The sequence below is a fragment of the Solanum stenotomum genome, chromosome 10 (genome assembly GCF_019186545.1).
Source record: "Solanum stenotomum isolate F172 chromosome 10, ASM1918654v1, whole genome shotgun sequence".
Classification (NCBI taxonomy): domain Eukaryota; kingdom Viridiplantae; phylum Streptophyta; class Magnoliopsida; order Solanales; family Solanaceae; genus Solanum; species Solanum stenotomum.
This window is the reverse complement of record NC_064291.1, coordinates 54,819,546-54,838,850: the sequence shown is the minus strand read 5'-3', so window position 1 is coordinate 54,838,850 and position 19,305 is coordinate 54,819,546. Positions and strand designations below refer to the sequence as shown.

The 19,305-nt window shown below is 34.9% G+C and overlaps 3 protein-coding genes and 1 pseudogene across 3 annotated transcripts; 1 reads left to right on the top strand and 3 right to left on the bottom strand.

Annotated features, from left to right (window-relative positions):
- The first annotated feature begins 2,578 nt into the window (after positions 1–2,578).
- LOC125842077 (scarecrow-like protein 28) lies at positions 2,579–6,005 on the top strand. The gene has a single exon (XM_049521279.1). It carries the CDS (start codon positions 3,614–3,616, stop codon positions 5,651–5,653), a length of 2,040 nt encoding a protein of 679 aa, XP_049377236.1. The 5' UTR covers positions 2,579–3,613; the 3' UTR covers positions 5,654–6,005.
- A 123-nt stretch (positions 6,006–6,128) lies between these two features.
- LOC125841334 (probable (S)-N-methylcoclaurine 3'-hydroxylase isozyme 2) lies at positions 6,129–8,058 on the bottom strand (annotated as a pseudogene).
- Positions 8,059–9,350: 1,292 nt separating this feature from the next.
- LOC125841333 (probable (S)-N-methylcoclaurine 3'-hydroxylase isozyme 2) lies at positions 9,351–11,253 on the bottom strand. Its single transcript, XM_049520442.1, has 2 exons — positions 10,287–11,253; positions 9,351–10,042 (listed from the first exon to the last, which is right to left on the bottom strand). Exons 1-2 carry the CDS (start codon positions 11,163–11,165, stop codon positions 9,434–9,436), a joined length of 1,488 nt encoding a protein of 495 aa, XP_049376399.1. The 5' UTR covers positions 11,166–11,253; the 3' UTR covers positions 9,351–9,433.
- A 476-nt stretch (positions 11,254–11,729) lies between these two features.
- LOC125841268 (acetylornithine aminotransferase, mitochondrial) lies at positions 11,730–15,501 on the bottom strand. Its single transcript, XM_049520361.1, has 3 exons — positions 15,037–15,501; positions 13,328–13,762; positions 11,730–12,643 (listed from the first exon to the last, which is right to left on the bottom strand). Exons 1-3 carry the CDS (start codon positions 15,433–15,435, stop codon positions 12,104–12,106), a joined length of 1,374 nt encoding a protein of 457 aa, XP_049376318.1. The 5' UTR covers positions 15,436–15,501; the 3' UTR covers positions 11,730–12,103.
- Between the last annotated feature and the right edge of the window lie 3,804 nt (positions 15,502–19,305).

Below are 19,305 nucleotides of genomic sequence, written 5' to 3'. Positions count from 1 at the left end.
ACTAAATTTTTCTTATTACTTGTTGATCTCAATAATAGCCTAGAGTTTTTTGGGAACTACACTTTCCACATTTCATTTTGTGGGTTTTTATTGAATGTTGTACTTTTTTGAAATCTTAATTTAATACTATGTTTTAGTTACATTATTCTCTCCACAAATGAGAACTATTTTGGACAAGTAAATTGTAGTAAGCACGATAATTAAAATTAAAATGGATCCAAGAAAGTATATGTGTCTAGTCACATAATGAACCCAACAAGATATTTGACCAAATCAATCTGATGACTCTTGGATTTCACATGTAATGCTGAAATCAAGTACACTAGAATTTATCTGCCTACAACGGCAGCAAAGAGTTGTAAACGACTTTTCTTTAATAGTCGTAGTTTTGTGATGTCCTAGTAAGCTCGTGTATACCTTGATTAGTTTTGACACATGTGTCGAGTAGCTTTATTCATTAAAGCTAGGACATATGAGAAGATTATCTAGAGTTTTTGTCTTTGAAATTGTACTTGAGACCATATTGTGAATTCATTTTATTGATCACTAGATCACACCCTTAAATGTGAGTCACAATAATCTACAATGATATTATCTTAAGCGCAAGTTTAGTTTTCTTCTTTAACCAATCACACAAATCGTTAGCAAGACTCCAACTCAGTGATTTGCCTACTCCAATATCATTTTATCTAAAATCCTAAATTGTTAAACAATTATTATTGTAGTCTTAACTAAAGGTAACTAACTTTGTGTGCTTTTATTAATACATCAGTCGTTTTTGGCAAGTTGAGTTTATCTCAAATAATTAAGATTTTAGAAGAAAAAAAAGAGGTAATTTATTTCCGTTTTTGCTATGTAGTTGAACGTTCACATACTCTTATGGCCAGGGTACTTAATATAAAGGGATCCTAATATAAAAGTTATTCGATTCATTTTTACTTGTTCAATTTTGATTTGACATACCTCTTAAAGTGTAATAAATAAAATGATATTCAATAATTTTAAAAATATATCAAAAAATAATTATTGTTAATAATAAGGATACATTAAAAACTAAATGATGAATGAACATCTATTTATAATATAATGAACAAGTAAATGTGGATGGAGAGAGTAACAACATACCCAATGTAATCTGACAAGTGGAGTCGTCTAAGGAGGGTCGTGTGTTTGAGGTAGAAATATTGTTTTTGATAGATCATCACCTCAAGTTAAATATTTCAAAACAACTTTGAAAAGGCAATACAATTAATGTATAAGTCATGTAAAAAATAATGAAGAAATGAACAATAATAACAACGAATAATACGATAATCGGAAAAAAAATAACAAGTAATAGAATACTACTAATAAAAACTAAACGACATTAACTATCTACTAACTTTTTATCCTAATCCTCGACCATCCTAAAATATTTATCTCAAGGAAAAATCTTTTTGGCCAGAATTATATTTTACCTATGTTATTTTACTTTTTTTAAAACATTTTTACCCTTTTAACTTTAATACCTTTTAACTAAAAAAAAAAGATCAGTTTATTTTAAAATTAAAAAATATTATAATTTTTTAAAATTTTCTGACCATTTAGCATTACCCTTATCTTAAAATGTGTGCAAAAATCTTTAAAATACACATAATATGAAACTATAATAATATGAAACTATAAAACAAAAGGCATCACTCCAACGTTGGCACGAATCTTTTTGCAACTGCCCCCCTTCTTTGTCCTCATTGATATGTCCATCATCAAAGCAATCTAATTAATTAAACTAAAATAAATTACAGTCCACTATCTCTGGCCTTTGTACTGTAATTTCCCTGATTAGTCAGTTAATAATTTGTAATTTCCCAGAAAACTTCACTAATTAAAATGGTTAAACAAAAAGGCAACGGTCAAGTAAAAAACGGGTATCATGAGACATGCACGTGCATCGGACGTGACTTCACCTGCACCCTCTAAAAGAACAAACAAACAAAAAATATTGCTTAATACATGATCGTGCCTTTTAACTTGATTTTGGAACATTTTTTTTTTAACTTTGAGCGTGAATGAGTAGACACTTAAATTTATATATAATTAAATAAGTAGATACACACATTCTACTTGACGTGTTATGTGACAATTTGTGTCATACACTCTTACTTGTATTATACCACATAGGACGTGCATGATTACTTGTTTAACTTTATACAAATTTAAGCGTCTACTTATGCACGTCCAAAACTGAAACACATAGATACTAGTTGAGGTCAAATTAAATGACATATTTATGTATTATGCCAAAAAAAAACCCGCCTCCATTCATTTCAAAAAGTGTTTTCAGTTTGCAACTCTTTAATTCTAACTTAATATGTGATAGACTTAAGACCACCGTCCACAAATAATAGTTTGGTATATTTCATGTATTTTTTTGTATAAGACCATAAATTTAAAAGTCTTTTTTACTTTGTTAATCTTGTTAAGTTAAAATCAGACAAACAAATTAAAACAGAGTTTCGAGTAATAATTTCACACACTGTTCCCTACAATACCAACTCTCTCTCAACGGTTATATTCCTCTGACATATACCTCAACGGTCATATTCTTGTTCTTTTCCACCGTCTGATTAAGATCGGACGGTGATAGATCAAGGTTCCTCTCCCCCCTTTCTCCAACATCATCTTTACCAAGCCATGATTTGTTTCCCTCTAGAAGTAAAAGACAAGAAGAGGGTTGTTTCAATCTTGATATATAAAATAACACAGTTGTATATGGGGTTTAACTTTTTTGGGTAGTGGGGCTTTGGGAAGTTACTTCTTTTTCTTCAGTTTTTTCTCTTTGGTGATTATAATGATGATGACAGTTGATTTGTCTGTTTACGCATATGTTTGAAGGCTTAAGGGGTGATTTTCTTGGGGGGTTGGTGTAGATTTTGGTTAAGTTATAGCTAGGATTTACTTGTGGGGTTGTTTGAAATCTTGTTTGGTGAAATGGGTTGCTTAAAGATTCAATTTTTAGGGTGTTGATTGGTTTAGATTTCAGCTAAGCTGGCATGGGATTGTTGAAAGTGTATTTTGCTGAAGTGGGTAGCTCAAAGTTTCAATTTTTCTGCTGCATTTCTGGGAAAAAATGTGTTCAGAGTTTCTACATTCATGGTGTGAGTTCTTCTTCTTTCAATTCTTTGGGAAATCAAATTTCTAGATAATGAGTTTTATTGTACTGTGAAAGTTTTGGAATCCGATGATCTTTTTTTGGTAGGTGTTAAAATTGTTGATAATAGGAGAATTCTTTCCAATTCTTTGATTCTTTCTATTGGTATTTGTGTATTTGTTGTTGATTCCATTCTTTGTTGCATATAGAAGTATTATATATAGGACACACAGATATCACATTTTGTTTTTTTGGCATCGGATTCCAATTTTTGTTTTTCTTGGAACTTCACACACACTCACATATAGACATTGTTCTGTTTCTCTTGGATCATCTATAGAAATTTAGCATTAACATATTGTATATTTCATAGTGAAAATATATACATATATAGAAAGATAAGAGAGACAGAAACATAGAGAAGAAAAGGGTTGGGTGAGTTGGAGTTGAAAAGAAAAGAAAAAAATTGGAAGGGTGTGAAGAATGTTGGCTGGTTGTTCTTCTTCATTGTTGTCACCTAGGCATAGATTAAGGAGTGAAGCATCTGCACAGTTTCAAGCTTGTAATTTCCCTTCAATGAGCACACAAAGATTGGACTTGCCATGTAGTTTTGCTAGAAAAGATACCTCAAGGTCCCAGTCCATTAGTAGGCCAGTTGGACTTTCTGTTGAGAAGCCAATTGAAGCAAAGAACAGTACTTGCTCTCTCAAGCAGAACATTCGTCTACCGCCATCCTCGACAAGTGCTCAGACATCATATGTAGAAGGTAGGAGAGAAAGCAAGGATGAATTTTGGGAAAAAGGTAGGAGCTTGAAGAGATATGCTGAGCAGGGATGCATTGATGATGAGAGCTGCATGAGCAGAGCTAAGAGGAAAAAAGGTAATAGGAAGTCAGGTGATTGTTCAGAAGATGGCTATGATCTGAGTTTGAGCCAATTGGGTGGTGGCGATTTCTGGTTACAATCAGGTTTCAACGCGGCGCGATCAGTTCCCCTAATTGCAGGCCTTCATCCACTTCAAGCAGCACCATTCTCCTTTTCTTGTTCTGGAGAGGAAGAGAGTATATGTTATGTGCCAAATGAGGTGATATCACCACCTCTGCCTATGTCAAACAATCCTTGGATTGAATCTGTAGTGACTGAGATTACGAATTTTGGTGACAAGAATGTCTCAACAAGTCAAGATCTTGCCAGAGAGGCCTCAGTATCAAGTGCTTCTTTAGACAGCCATGGCTTGGTTCTTAGGCCTAATGAGAATCCCGGGGAGCATGAAATAGGCAATGGTTCTAGGCTACCTAATCCAAATGACAGGGGTGAAGTTGTAACAGCACATAATGGGCATAATAACCATAGGGAGGATGATGCAGCTGAGCTGATCAGCTTACTTGTGAGTTGTGTTGAAGCAATTGGCTCAAGGAATGTTACTGGTGTTAATCAACTGATAGCTAGGCTAGGGCAGCTTGCCTCTCCAAGAGGGTCTCCAGTAAGCCGGCTAACTGCTTACTTCACCGAAGCTTTAGCTTTGCGTGTTGCAAGGATTTGGCCTCATATCTTTCACATTATACCCCCTCGGGACCTTGATCGTTTAGATGATGATAGCAGTACAGCATTGAGGCTTTTGAATCAGGTTAGTCCAATTCCAAAGTTCATCCACTTCACATCAAATGAGATTCTGCTTAGAGCTTTTGAAGGCAAGGACCGGGTTCACATTATTGATTTTGACATTAAGCAAGGGATGCAGTGGCCTAGCCTGTTTCAGAGTTTGGCTTCTAGGCCCAACCCTCCTACTCATGTTAGAATTACTGGTATAGGAGAATCAAAGCAGGATCTTGTTGAAACAGGAGATAGACTTGCCGAGTTTGCTGAGGCGTTGAATCTGGCTTTCGAGTTCCATCCAGTTGTTGACAGGTTGGAAGATGTACGACTATGGATGCTTCATGTAAAAGAGGGGGAAAGTGTTGCAGTGAATTGTGTGTTACAGATGCATAGGCTTCTATATGATAGTTCTGGGGGCATCCTGAGGGACTTTTTGGGGTTGATTAGAAGCACAAATCCCACCATTATTCTGATGGCAGAGCAAGAAGCTGAGCACAATGAGCCTAGCTTGGAAGCAAGACTTGTCAACTCACTCAGATACTATGCTGCTGTCTTTGATTCTATTGGTTTCAGTCTTCCATTAGACAGTCCTGCCAGGATTAAGATAGAGGAGTTGTTTGCTCGGGATATTAGAAATATCATTGCTTGTGAAGGACGAGATAGGACTGAAAGGCATGAATGTTTTGGGAAATGGCGGAAGTTGATGGAACAAGGGGGTTTCAGATGCACAGGGATTACAGAAAGGGAACTGCTTCAGAGTCAAATGCTGTTGAAGATGTACTCATGTGAAGACTACAAGGTCACAAAGCAGGGGAACGACGATGCTGCACTTACTCTGAGTTGGTTAGACCAGCCTCTATGCACAGTCTCCGCGTGGACACCCCTTGATGCTGCTGGAAGTTCATCCTCTTATTATCAGCCAAGTTGATTGATTGTTCTTTCGTCGAAACTCTTCATTCATTCATAGACACACATGCCGTAGTTCTTTTCGTACACAAGAAAAAAGGTTAACAAATTCTTTGTAGGTAGTGTCATTCTTTCATTCTTTATTGCAGATAGATTTGCCAATCTGGTAAGAAAAGAAAATCTTTTAGATAAAAATGCATAGGGTCAGGGTTCATTTTGTTCGGTACCTTTGATTTCATATTGTATTCATTCTTTATTCTTCTTTTGTAAGCTAGGTATTCTTTCTTAGTTCAGTATATTCAGTCAATTTCATCAATGTATTCTTTCTTTGGTTGTAATGATTTGTCATTGTTTCTCATTCAATTGTAGCAAGATATATCCAGATATTGTTTTCAATGAAGTGATTCTTTTAGTAATTTTCTCATGTCAGTCACAATTTTTTGCCTTCATTTATATTTGTATGTTTGAATCCTCTGTATCTTTGAGGGCAAGGAGAGTAAAACCCAAATGAAATATATTATTTATATTTTGCACATGATCTTGTCTATAAACAACTACACGAACACAGCAGGAAAACATATACTTGAATCTAACACACAATGCAAGGTATATCACTGAAAAGAGCTACTGATGGTATATTTCCCCCGATGGTCATTTTCTGGCCTTGGGAATCAGAAGCAGCGGTTCTTTCTTTTGTAGTGTTACTCCAAACTTTTCAGTCATGTCTAGCTCAACAGGACATTTTCCATGAGGAAGTTCCCAATCAAAGAAATGAACAAGTGAAGCAAGGACTGACGGAATTTTTATTGCAGCCATTGGCAGAGCTGGGCATATTCTCCTTCCTGCACCAAAGGGTAAGTACTCAAAGTCATTTCCTTTGAAGTCCATATCAGAACTCAGAAACCTCTGTGGTCTAAACATGTCTGGTTCTTCCCATATCAAAGGATCCCTTGTGATAGCCCAGACGTTTACTAAGATTTGAGCGTCTTTAGGAATTGTGTTACTCATCACTTGGCAGGTTTCGATAGCACGATGTGGAAGCAACAATGGTCCTGGAGGATGCAACCTAAGTGTTTCCTTTACACAGGCTTGGATATAGGACATCTGCAGCAATTGAGATTCTTTTAGGTAATCACTTTCACTGAGTCCTATCTCGAGCTCCTCTTGAACTTTCTTCATTGACTCTACGTTTTTTATCAGTTCTGCCATCGCCCACTCAATTGTTGAGGTAGTGGTGTCTGAACCAGCTAAGAGCAACTCCTTCACAGGATTAGAAGGAAACTTGTTATATACTACATCCCAATAGAGAACTCCCTCGAGTATAAAAAGAGAAGTGCTAAATACTAACTTAGTTTGATTAACATGATTACTTTGATTTTCATTTTTCAAGTACTAAATACTAACTTAGTTTGTACCAGAAAATGAATCTTATAAATAAAATTCTGAGAAGAAGGAGAGGAAACAAACCATAAATAGCTGGTTGATATGATCATTGGTAAAGCCATTATCAAGGAGAGTTTCCAAGAAATCTTGTTGGCTAGAAGAATCATTCTCTCTATTGTTCCTTCTCTCTTCAATAATCGGTTCCCAGATGGAACAAAACTTTGTCACTAAATCTGTAGATTTTTTCCGCAGACCTTGAAGATCTAGTTTACTTAAAATAGGATAATAATCAGACATATTTGGAGCAGAGCCTACTTCCACTATCCCCCTGACAAGACTTTTTATCTCACTATCTTCTGTTTCTTCCTTCAAATGAATCATATCCTTAGATATCAGAACATTATTCAACATGTTCAACACAGTTGCAAAGACTAGCTCTCCAATATTCACCACTTGACCTTCTTTTGACCTCAAGAATTCTACCAACTCCATCACTTTTTTCTCCCTTAAACATGCTTGAGACTCCAATACTTTGCCAGCGAAAAGCTTGGTTCTGCATAAAGTCCTCAAGTATCTCCATCCACAATCACATTCAGATTTCCAGCCCAATGATGTCTTTTCAAGGTCTGATCTTTTTGATCGAACAGCATTTGGAACATGTCTCCCTGAAAGAATTCTATCATGAGTTTTGAAGATTTCAATAGCAACAGAAGGTGATGATCCAACAACTAGACATTGAGTTCCAAGCCTTAATGATATAAGGGGGCCATAAGTTTTTGCAAAATTTGTTAAGAGTTATGTGAGGCATTTTTCCTATTTGAAAAATATTTCCTATGACTGGCCATGGTGGAAGTTGTGTGATTTTGGATGATTTTTTGAAAATTTTGAAGATAAAAAAAATTAAGGGCAAGAGGAAAAGTGGAAGCAGGAACAGAATTTCAAATTGCTGAGCCATGATCTGCAAATGAACAAGTTCTTTTTTCTTCTTTCAAATCAAATATATTTTAGTGTAGAATTTTGTACTAGATTTATTGATGTAACCTCATAAGCTAGACCCTGTAGTAAAATGTACTAATAATTTTTGTTGAGCAAGTCTTTTGTAATTGTATTATTGTGAATTGAAAGTGATGTAGGGGAAGATATTTAAGGGAGTCCGGAGCCATGGGGCAAAAAAATTGAGTAAAATTTCCAAAAGGGCAACAAAAAATAAGTTTGAAATCAAAAGGGTAACATTTAGACGGAGGAGTGACGCTGTAAAATTTTATGGAAGAAGGGCGCACGCTGCTTGCGCCTTGTAAGGTGCATGAGAGCTGCGCCTTACTCCTTACCATAAAAATAAGTTTTACTTTCTCCATCACTACTACACACATTAATGCTGCATACAACAACAGCAACAAATAGGGACTTATTTAATTACTACAAAAAAAATAAAAATATTCATTTGTGATGGAATATATATATAACGAGTTTGAGATATATGTTAGTTTTATGGAAAAATTCATTATATCAATGATTTTTTTTCTAGCAATAACGTAAGATGTGATATCTTCTTTGCTTAGACAATAGGAATATAATTAATTAATTAGGGGTTAACTAGATCTTTTCTATCATCCAAAGTAGCGTAAGAGAAGACACAATTAATTTATCACATGATAATTAATACCTAAAATGTTTAGTCAATAATGGTACCAAGTAGAGTAACAAGCACCATTCCTTAACAATGACAATTTATATAAACTTGACATGTCTTTTAGTTTGAGCCAAGAATTTATATAGCGCCCTTCCTCCATAAAATTTCATAGCGTCACTCTTCCGTCTAAATGTTACCCTTTTGGTTTCAAACTTATTTTTTGTTGCCCTTTGAGAAATTTCACTCAATCTGTTTGTCGTTTTTGCTCCGGACTCATATTTAAGGTGTCAATTTTCTCTCTGTTTGTAATGAAACATAAATGCTACTGACAACTATAGTAGGTCATTTGGAGCATTTCTTTTTTTATATAGGTGAACTTTCAATCTTTATTTCTTTTCTGATTTTTTTCAACAAATTAACAGGTTCAAACATCTCTTGTACAATAAATAGACAATCATTATCTAGGTTTTGTGATGCTCATGACATCCTTCTAGCTATTACATGTTCTGCCTAAAATGTTATGCCACTACTTTAGCACATCCATCTTAGCATCCGTACCTCTGTGATACTCATCTTGTGAATATTGTTCCATTGTCATCAAGGGTAAGGAGAGTAGACCCAAAATTATGCACATGATCTTATTTTAATAGGACTATAACTTGCCTCTTAACACCATAAGAACTTCTGTATGTAACTAGACGAGATATAGCAGGACAAAATATACTTGTATTCCAATGCACAATACAATGGATAACACAGATAAGAGAGACTGATAGTATATCTCAATGGTCATTTTCTTGCCTTGGGAATCAGAAGCAGTGGCTCTTTCTTTTGCAGTGTTACTCCAAACTTTTCAGTCATGTCTAGCTCGGTGGGACGTTTTCCATGAGGAAGCTCCCAATCAAAGAAATGAACAAGCGAAGCAAGGACTAAAGGAACTTTTATTGCAGCCATTGGCAAGCCTGGGCATATTCTCCTTCCTGCACCGAAGGGTAAGAACTCAAAGTCATTCCCTTTGAAGTCCATATCGGAACTCAGAAACCTCTGTGGTCTAAACATCTCTGGGTCTTCCCATATCAAAGGATCCCTTGTGATAGCCCAGATATTAACAAAGATTTGAGCGTCTTTAGGAATTGTGTAACTCATCACTTGGCAGGTTTCGATTGCACGATGTGGAAGCAGAAATGGTGCTGGAGGATGCAACCTAAGTGTTTCCTTCACACAGGCTTGGACATAGGACATCTGCAGCAATTGAGATTCTTTTGGGTAATCACTTTCACTGAGTTCTATCTCGAGCTCCTCTTGAACTTTCTTCATTGACTCTACATTTTTTATCAGTTCTGCCATCGCCCACTCAATTGTTGAGGTACTGGTGTCTGAACCAGCAGCGACTAACTCCTTCACATGGTTAGAAGAATACTTGTCATATACTACATCCGAATAGAGAACTCCAACTTTCTTGCATATATGAATTTTAAAGAGGCTAAATGCATCGGTATCAGTTGTATAACAGCATTTATGCACAAAGACTAACATGATTACTTTGATTTTCATTTTTCAGATACTGCTATAAAGACTAACTTGGTTTATACCAGAAAATGAATCTCACAAAGCAAATTTGAGAGAAGGAGAGGGAACAAACCGAGAATAGCTGGTGGATACAATCATTGGTAAGACCATTATCAAGGAGAGCTTCCAAGAAATCTTGTTGGCTAGAAGAACCACTCTCTCTATTTTTCCTTCTTTCTTCAAGAATCGGTTCCCAGTTGGAACGAATCTTTGTCATTACATATCTAGCTCTTTTTCGCAGACCTTGAAGATCTAATTTACCCAAAACTGGATAAAAATCAGATAAATTTGGAGCTGAGACTGCTTCAACTAATCCCCTTATTAGATTTCTAATCCCACCATCTTCTGTTTCTTTCTCCAAATTAACCATATCTTTAGATATCAGAACATTACTCAACATGTTCAAAACAGTTGCAAAGACTAGCTCTCCAATATTCACCACTTGACCTTCTTTTGACCTCAAGAATTCTACCAATTCCATCACTTTTTTCTCCCTCATATAAGCTTGAGACTCCAATACTTTGCCTGAGAAAAGCTCAGTTCTGCATAAAGTCCTCAAGTATCTCCATTCATTGTGACATTCAGAATTCCAGCCCATTGATATCTTGTCAAGATCTGATCCTTTTGCTGGCATGGCATTTGGAACATGTCTTCCTGACAGAATTCTATCATGGGTTTTGAGGATTTCTATAGCAGCAGATGATGATGATCCAACAACTAGACATTGAGTTCCAAGCCTTAGGGACATAAGAGGGCCATATATTTTTGCAAAATTTGTCAGAGTTATATGAGGCATTTTTCCCATATGAAAAATGTTTCCTATGACTGGCCATGGTGTTGGTCCTGGTGGAAGTTGTGTGATTTTGGATGATCTGAAAACTTTGAAGAGGAAAAAAGTTAAGGGCAAGAGGAAAAATGGAAGCAGGAAAAGAATTTCAAATGGTTGAGCCATGACCTTCTAAGTAACAAGTTTATTTTTTCTTAGAAATATATTTTTGGGTAGAATTTTCTACTAGATTTGTTTAAGTAACCTCATTAGCTAGATAATGAAGTTACAAATACTTATCTAAAGCATTCTTTGACTAACTTGTATTCTTGTGAATTGAAAGTGACTGATTCCAGATAAGGATGATATATGAGAAGATATTTTAGTAGTCAATTCTCTTTATTTCCTTTTTATATAGGTGAACTTTCAATTTTTGTTTCTTTTCTTTTTTAAAGGTTCAAAAACCTTTTGTACAATACATAGGCAACTAGTACATTCATCTTAACATCCACATCTCTACAACACTCATCTCGTAGATACATGGCAGAGTAGATCTAAGTGAAACATTTTCACTTGAAAATTTATGCACTAGCACATAATCTTATCTTAATAATTTAATATAACTTGCTTTGTCTTCTCCTCCTTTCTTTTGAAGTTCAATATGGAAAATTGTATTCTCACCCTAACTAAAGCGAGGAAGCACTATTCACTTGAAGTACAAGAACTTCTGTTTATGATTCATACAAGATAACATAGATAAGTTGTACATTTCCGAAAGAAGGATATAATGTTAATACAGAGGACACCATCCATTATTTCGATTCAGATGGTGGAAATTGACGATACATCTAAAACTTAAAAACTGATTGTTCACTTCTGCAGGAAAAGTCTAAATAAGATCAACTGTATTTCTGATAACCAGTTTGCTCCTAAATGAAACTTCAGCCAACAGAATGACACAATCAGGTACGACAAGAGCTTCATAGAAGACGATACCTTAAATTGTACGTACAAATACATTTTGTTACTTCTCATGAAAGTTATCTCCATGAGCAAATGCATATGATCCTGTGAAGCTCCCCATAGAAGTGAACATGCAACAAAACCCTCATGAGTATTTGAGCCTAGTTATTGGCGGTCTTATCTAGTACAGGCAAACAATTGAATAAGATCTCAGCTGCATAGTCCAATTCTTGCTCGGTGATGGTCAATGGTGGTACAAGCCTCACAACATTTCCTTTCCCTGCTGTCAAAACAAGAAGGCCAGATTGTTGACATGCTTCAACCAGCGGAGATGCTGGTACATCAAGGTCGACCCCAATAATAAGCCCCACACCTCGTACTTCTCTCACATGTGAGTTCCCTCCTAGTTTCTTAACAAGTAATTCCTTGAAATCTTGACCTTTCTTTGTGACACTGGCAAGGAAACCTGGTCCGGAGATCTTGTCCAGCACAGCAACTGCAGCATTGCAAACAAGAGGACCGCCAGCAAAGGTGCTACCGTGATCCCCATAATTGATGGCAGCAGCAACTCTTTCAGTTACCAACACTGCTCCAATAGGTAGACCTCCTGCAAGAGGTTTTGCAAGAGTCATTATATCTGGGTATATGCCATATGCTTCGTGCGCCCAAAGATGACCAGTTCTTCCTAGGCCGCATTGAACCTGATAAAAGAAAATACAAGTAAAAGCTTCAGTATAGTATTGTGCGTTGACTCATTCCATCCAATTTAATTCCAGAATGATCATTATCACAGTTGGAAGGAGAGAGTGTTAACAACCCAAGAAGTCGATCATCAAACTAAACTTTGAAATCACATTTATAATTTCTAACTTTTTTTACAAGTAGATGGTGTTCATATTTCTTCAATTAGCTATTTATCTACACAAAAATATGAACCAATCTTAGGCAATATATTGTTATTAGTGAATGAACAACCTTAGTCCTATCTGCCAGCTTATGGTGAATTGAGTCTTCATAAAACAAAGTAAGCTTTTTCCTTATGAAGTAATTGGGAACCACTATTCATCATTGAAATAATGGTAACCAACACAATCCCTGCATAACTTATTTCTCAACCAAATGACCCAAGTGCAAAATGCTGAATTTTTCTATCCATTTCACTATGCAAGCTAACATTTTCATGTGTTTTCTTTTGATGAATCCTAGAGAAATTACCTTACAAAAATAATACAATGTATTACTTTACAAAGACATGCGCTATTGGTCAAGGTAACTGCTTGTATGTTTATGTAATTTTCTTCAATTTAAGGGTCTGTCATACATGTCAGATGAACATAAGCTTAATGTACTAAAGTGGTAGCAACATAATCTGTGAAGTTTCTTACCTCATCAAAGACAAGGAGAGAACCTGCACTATCACAGGCAGTCCTCAGTGCTTGTAAGAATTCTTGTGTTGCACTATATATGCCACCTTCACCTTGGATTGGTTCGACAAATACAGCAGCTATTTTACCACTCTGAATTAGTTCTTTTGCTGCTTGAACATTACCATACTCCAGGAAAGTAACTCCTGGCATTACAGGTTCAAAAGGTGACCTGTAATATTCTTTGCTTGTCAAAGCAACTGCACCCATGGTCCTTCCATGGAAGCAATTGGAGAAGGCAATAAACTCCACAGGAGGTTGCTTCTCATCAGGATGAGAAAATCTCTGAAACTTCCTTGCAAATTTAATTGCAGCTTCATTTGCTTCTGTTCCAGAGTTTGACAAGAAAACTCGGTCTGCAAAAGAATTAGCAACAAGGCGTTTTGCAAGCTCCAGCTGTACGAAATAATAGAACACTACGTTAGTGACATATTTTTTTTGATGACTACATTAGTGACATATTCAAAGATCCTTTAGTAGATGGAGGAGAAAAGATGCCCCTTGAAGCCATAATAATTAATCATATACAAAGTTACAGTAAAGAAGGTAACTAAGTTGATATATCAAGTTATAGACATAGAAGAATAAACATGTTCAGGAACGCTCTACTTAATAAGACCAGAGGTGAAGCCAAAATTTTGAGTTTACGGATTCTGCATCCTAAAAAATGAAGCTTATAGCCTTACACTGGGTTTTTGATAAATTAAATTTACACACATATATATAGTGAATTTCATAACACAAACAGTATAAGGTTTTGACTAAAGCTACTCGGTTAAGCTAACCCGTAAATTCTTCTATAGCTCCGCCCCTGAATAAGACCCCTCTCGCCAACATCTCCCAAAAAAATCCAGAAACAAAGAACCTTACACACTGCTAGTAAGTTCCAATTACCACTTCATACCATTCAGTTGCACAAAATGAATCCACAATATGATACTGCTATTTCTTTTTCTTTTCAATCCAGAACCATAAACACTACTATTCAAAGAATGCACACTCTAACAAGAACTAGAAAACTTGAACATTAAATAAAATTGAGTAATATCCCCTGTCCTCATTCTGACTACTTAAAAAACCAAAACAACTAGTACCAAAGACTCAAAGAGTGTAGCCTAGTGGTCAATGAAGTGAGTTAAGCATCACAAGGTCTTAGGTTTAAATCCCTACAAAAACACTAAACGATTTCTTTCCATCTGTTCTAGCCTTGGGGGACAAAGTTATCCATTACCATTTACCACTATGTTGCTCGTGCTCTCCTAAAATGTTGCCGCACCCGTGTCGGATCCTTCAAAAATATGCACTACTTTTGGAGGATCCAGCACGACCCATGCCATTTTTGAAGAGTCGGAGCAACATAGGCCGTACGCATACCTTTTGCTGGTGGGAGGTGACAAGTATCCCATAGAATTTGTCTCATGCTTGACTACATGATCATAAATATCCATCCCACTCTATTTTATCATGTTCCCTTCCAAAAATACCAGTAAAAAGCTGCAAAAGACTCTTTTTTAAATCCCTATACACTATAAAACTCCCAAAAAAGAGAAAAAAACTTGTATTCACTAAAGAAACTTCAAAAAAAATGCCCTTTTAAATCCCTGTGCACAATAATTCCAAATGAAATTTATGATAAAAAGATACAAAATAAGAGCTCAAAAAAGGTTCACCTGAGGTAGAGTATAGTAAAGATTGCTGACATGAGTTAAGACATTAGCTTGTTGAGTAACAGCCCTAATCCAATCAGGATCACCATGTCCAAGTGCATTCACAGCAATACCAGAGGTCAAGTCCAAATACTCTCGCCCTTCAATATCATACAATTTACAGCCTTTGCCACTCGACAAAACCAATGGAACCCTAGCATATGTACCCACAAAAACCTTGTTAGATTCATCCATCACCTCTTTGCTCAAATCCGGTGCCTGCACTTCCACGTTAAGGCTAGCGGCGATTCTAACGCCGCCGCCGCCGCCGTACCTTACATTGTTGAATGAACGGCGGAGATGGGTCGAACCCGAAACCGATGAAAAGGGGTTGGTGAGGAAAAAGGTTGATGAAGAGCTCATTGCTGATAAAGGAAGAAGAATTCTTTACGCCAACTATAGAGAGGATTTCACCAAAAAAAAACTTTTATGCTAAATCAGAATTACTTGAACTTTGAGGTATTTTTATGTAAAAAACATAAAAATCAAATACCGGAACGATGAACCTTTTTTATATTGTCAATTTCGGCATGCATTTCCAATTACTTTCTTGATTGCCGAGTAAAAAGAAAATTAATGTAATTACACAATTTAAGATAACATAATTTCTAAAAATATCTTCTTCTTTTTCCTTTCCTCTCTTAAATTCATTAGATACATTACAACTTTGTTTATGTACAATGTATCTGGCACAATGTTATTATTGATATATAATTCAATTATTTCAAATCTAAATTAGTATGCATCTGGTTTATAGTTACGTATTTGATAGATAACTTATGTATCGGATGAAGAAGCAATGTATCTGCAAGTTTTGAAAAATCTAGAATTATTATAATTTGAGAAATTTTTTGAATAAAATGTAATTGTTGGAGTTTCTGTACGGTATACTTTTATTATTATTATTGGTGGGGAGAGTATATGGACAAATGTATCATTAACTTATGCTCTAACAGCATCGCGTGAATCAGCAAAAATCACAATGGCTGTTCCTTTTTGCAACAATACATGTTGAGAAGTTTATAGCATCTAACTGGGCCCATTTATAGGCTAGACAGGGCCCAATACATTGATTAACTGGGCTGACTTCTATAACTCTTGCTGGGCTCATCTTTTACATCTTAATAAAATGGTCAATGTTGCTGGCTGGCACAAAAATTTGCATAAAATAATCTTTTGGTGGCTACTGTTTAAACTATGTTCCATTAGTCCCATTAACTAAATTATGTCTGAAAAAAAAAAAAATCACAAATAGCCACTAAAATAAACTTAACTAGGCTACATAGCTATAGCTTGTTAATTACGATCCGTAGCTACATGTTAGAGGGAGAAGGGAGGAGAGAGGCGACCGAGCGAGGGCATAGAGTGGAGAGAGGTGAATTGTATATGTATATTTGTTAGATAATTGTATATATGTAACTGGTATACATATATATTTGTATATCTGGCGAGCGAGATTGGGAGAGGGGGAGGGAGGAGAGATACGAATTGTATTTGTATATTTGTCATATTGTACATGTATATGTATAATTTGTATTTGTATAATTTGTATATGTATAAAAGAGGAGAGAGGAGAGAAGCACACATAATTATAGCTAAACTTAAGTTGCGAGTGGTAATTAATGAAAATTATAGTTATGTTAGCTAATTAACTAGTACATGTAATTTGCTTATTTGCGTAATTTTCCCAAAAAAGAATATTTGCTTTTATTAGATGCTAATTTATCTTATTGAATTGAGCATTTAGTGAACAATTATTTTTTTCAAAGTGGCCAAAAAGGGCTAGAAAATGCTAATAATCCGGCATGAAAATGGTACATAAATGATATCGAGCCTATGTGCATATCCGTCATTTTGATCTCGATTCTTAACAGTTGTGTTTTAAAATTAACTTTTCATTTTACATAAATAGGAAAAAAAAAACCATATCTATGATAGTTATATTCAAATTTGTGATACTACAATTTCAATTGTGATATTTTAATCACTGAACAATAAAAAATAAAAATAAAAAATTCAATGCACTAAATTTCTGTTACGCTAGATATATTCAACAATATAGGTTAAAATTGCAATTTTGTAATATTTCTTACTTCTTTAATAATGTTGTTGAATGACAAATTAAGTTGGTGTCACAGTTAGTTATTTTAGTGTTTTTTTCTTCTCTTTTGTCCAACTTTTCAAAATATAAGAAATTCAAGGAAGGACTTTAGTGTGGAAAGGCCAAGATGATTTGAATGAAGATATGGACATGTAATATCATATCAATCATAATTGTGTTACACTTTTTGGCTATTTAATTGGTCTTCCCCTAATTATGTTTATTTGTTTTCCACAATTTGTTGTAGGTAGCTTCTCGTACCAACCAACATATATAATTACAGGTTTCTAATAGGCATATTAAAATAATAGATGAAGATTTTTTCGGAAGAATAGAGTCATTTGAACTGAAATAAGCTAAACAATGTTTAGACTTATATAGATTGAGCAAATCACATTTTATAGGCTAATTTTGTCACTCGTATATAATATCATCAAGATTGTGGTGAAATGATAGAGGTTATTCTTATCTTTAATTAGAAATTCTGAGTTTAAGCCTTGAGTAAAGAAAATCTAATAAAAACGCTTTTATTTCAACAAATATAACAAACGAGGGCACAATTCTCATTGTAGATATATTCCTTTTTTCCCCTCGTGATACTTGGTATATAGGTAAAAAAAAAATCCTAGCCGATTTTCAGAGTCCGTATTAGAGTTTCGATTAAATTCGGATCACGCACTATGGAGCTCATTCCGAAGAAGCTCTCAACAAGACTTTCTCTATACATAGGGCTCAAATCCGAAATCTTTGATTAAGGATAAAGCAATTTCATCTCTTCACCGCAACCATGTTAGTGGTATATAGGTAACTTCTTTTACTTTTGATAGTAAATTATTATACACACATATCAGAGAATAATTTTATAAAATATGGTTGTAGAAAAACCACGTTTTCCACATCCTAAATGATTCAATCAACTGTGTCAACAGCCACAATTTATGTTTGCTTTCTCTCTTAGAAATATAAAAAATAAAAAAATATAGAGATTCTCATCTTTACCAGAAAAAAACCAAACAGTAAATAGTTGTTACTATCATAATAAATAATTTATAAGATTTTTATTCAATTTCTGTCATATTCGTTGAGCATAGGAATAACTTTTTAAACATTATTGCGTGGAAAGTGTTCGAATCACAAATTATTAAGAATATAGAATATAGAATTATTAGCCACTACAGTCATATGTTACGTACTATGTTTCCCCATCACTCCCAGTTGTGTATGACAAGGATGTCAATTGAATATATCATTCTTTTCACATGCCTCAGTCCATCTTCGGTAATAATATTGAAATTCGATTAAATTTAAATTTATATTAAAAAGTATTTACTATTAATGTTGAAGTTCGACCAAATTTAAATTTGTATTAAATAATTTTATATTATGATAAAACACTTGTTAAATTAGGTCTTGAGTCTAATTCATACACCAAAAAATTAGCTTAAAAAGGAAAGGATTGTCCAAGCTATATAAGGAGTTCAGAATTTCATTTATTCTCCCCTCATACTTGGATCCGGACATTCTTTATCGGAGGTTCTACGATCCGGTCTGGTGCGTACATATTCATGGACTGAGGTATTTTCATCCCGTTGCAACTATTTAGTTTCCTAGGGCCCACATCAACAAAAACACAAAAGAGATGTCAGGTATGTGTACATCCCTAGTGATGCAATTTAAAGTTGAGCGCGCCTAGGTCCAAAACGGTCTATATCATTACTAGCGGAATGGATTTAACACATGATATCAGAGTCAAGTTAATGTTTTATTTGGGCTCTTAGTCCACACTTCAACTTGAATTTGAGAGTGACAGGAAATACTAGAGTGGGTTAGAATCTCACATAAGCCTCAATTATAAGTGTACATGATAATATAAATTTTATTACGTATTTTTTTTAGCAAAATGAATACCTACGTATCGTATTAGTTCACGTACTTATACATTTATTATATGGATCACAACGATATTTATAAGGAGTCTTGAAAACTCTAGAAAATGTATAATTTATGTTCCTTTTCACATAATTAATTATCAGATTGATTAACATACCTAATTATGATTTTGTGGGTCCTAAATGTTACTTCAATTTGTGGTCATGCTCATGCATGTGATTAATTACTTTGGCCATGATGTT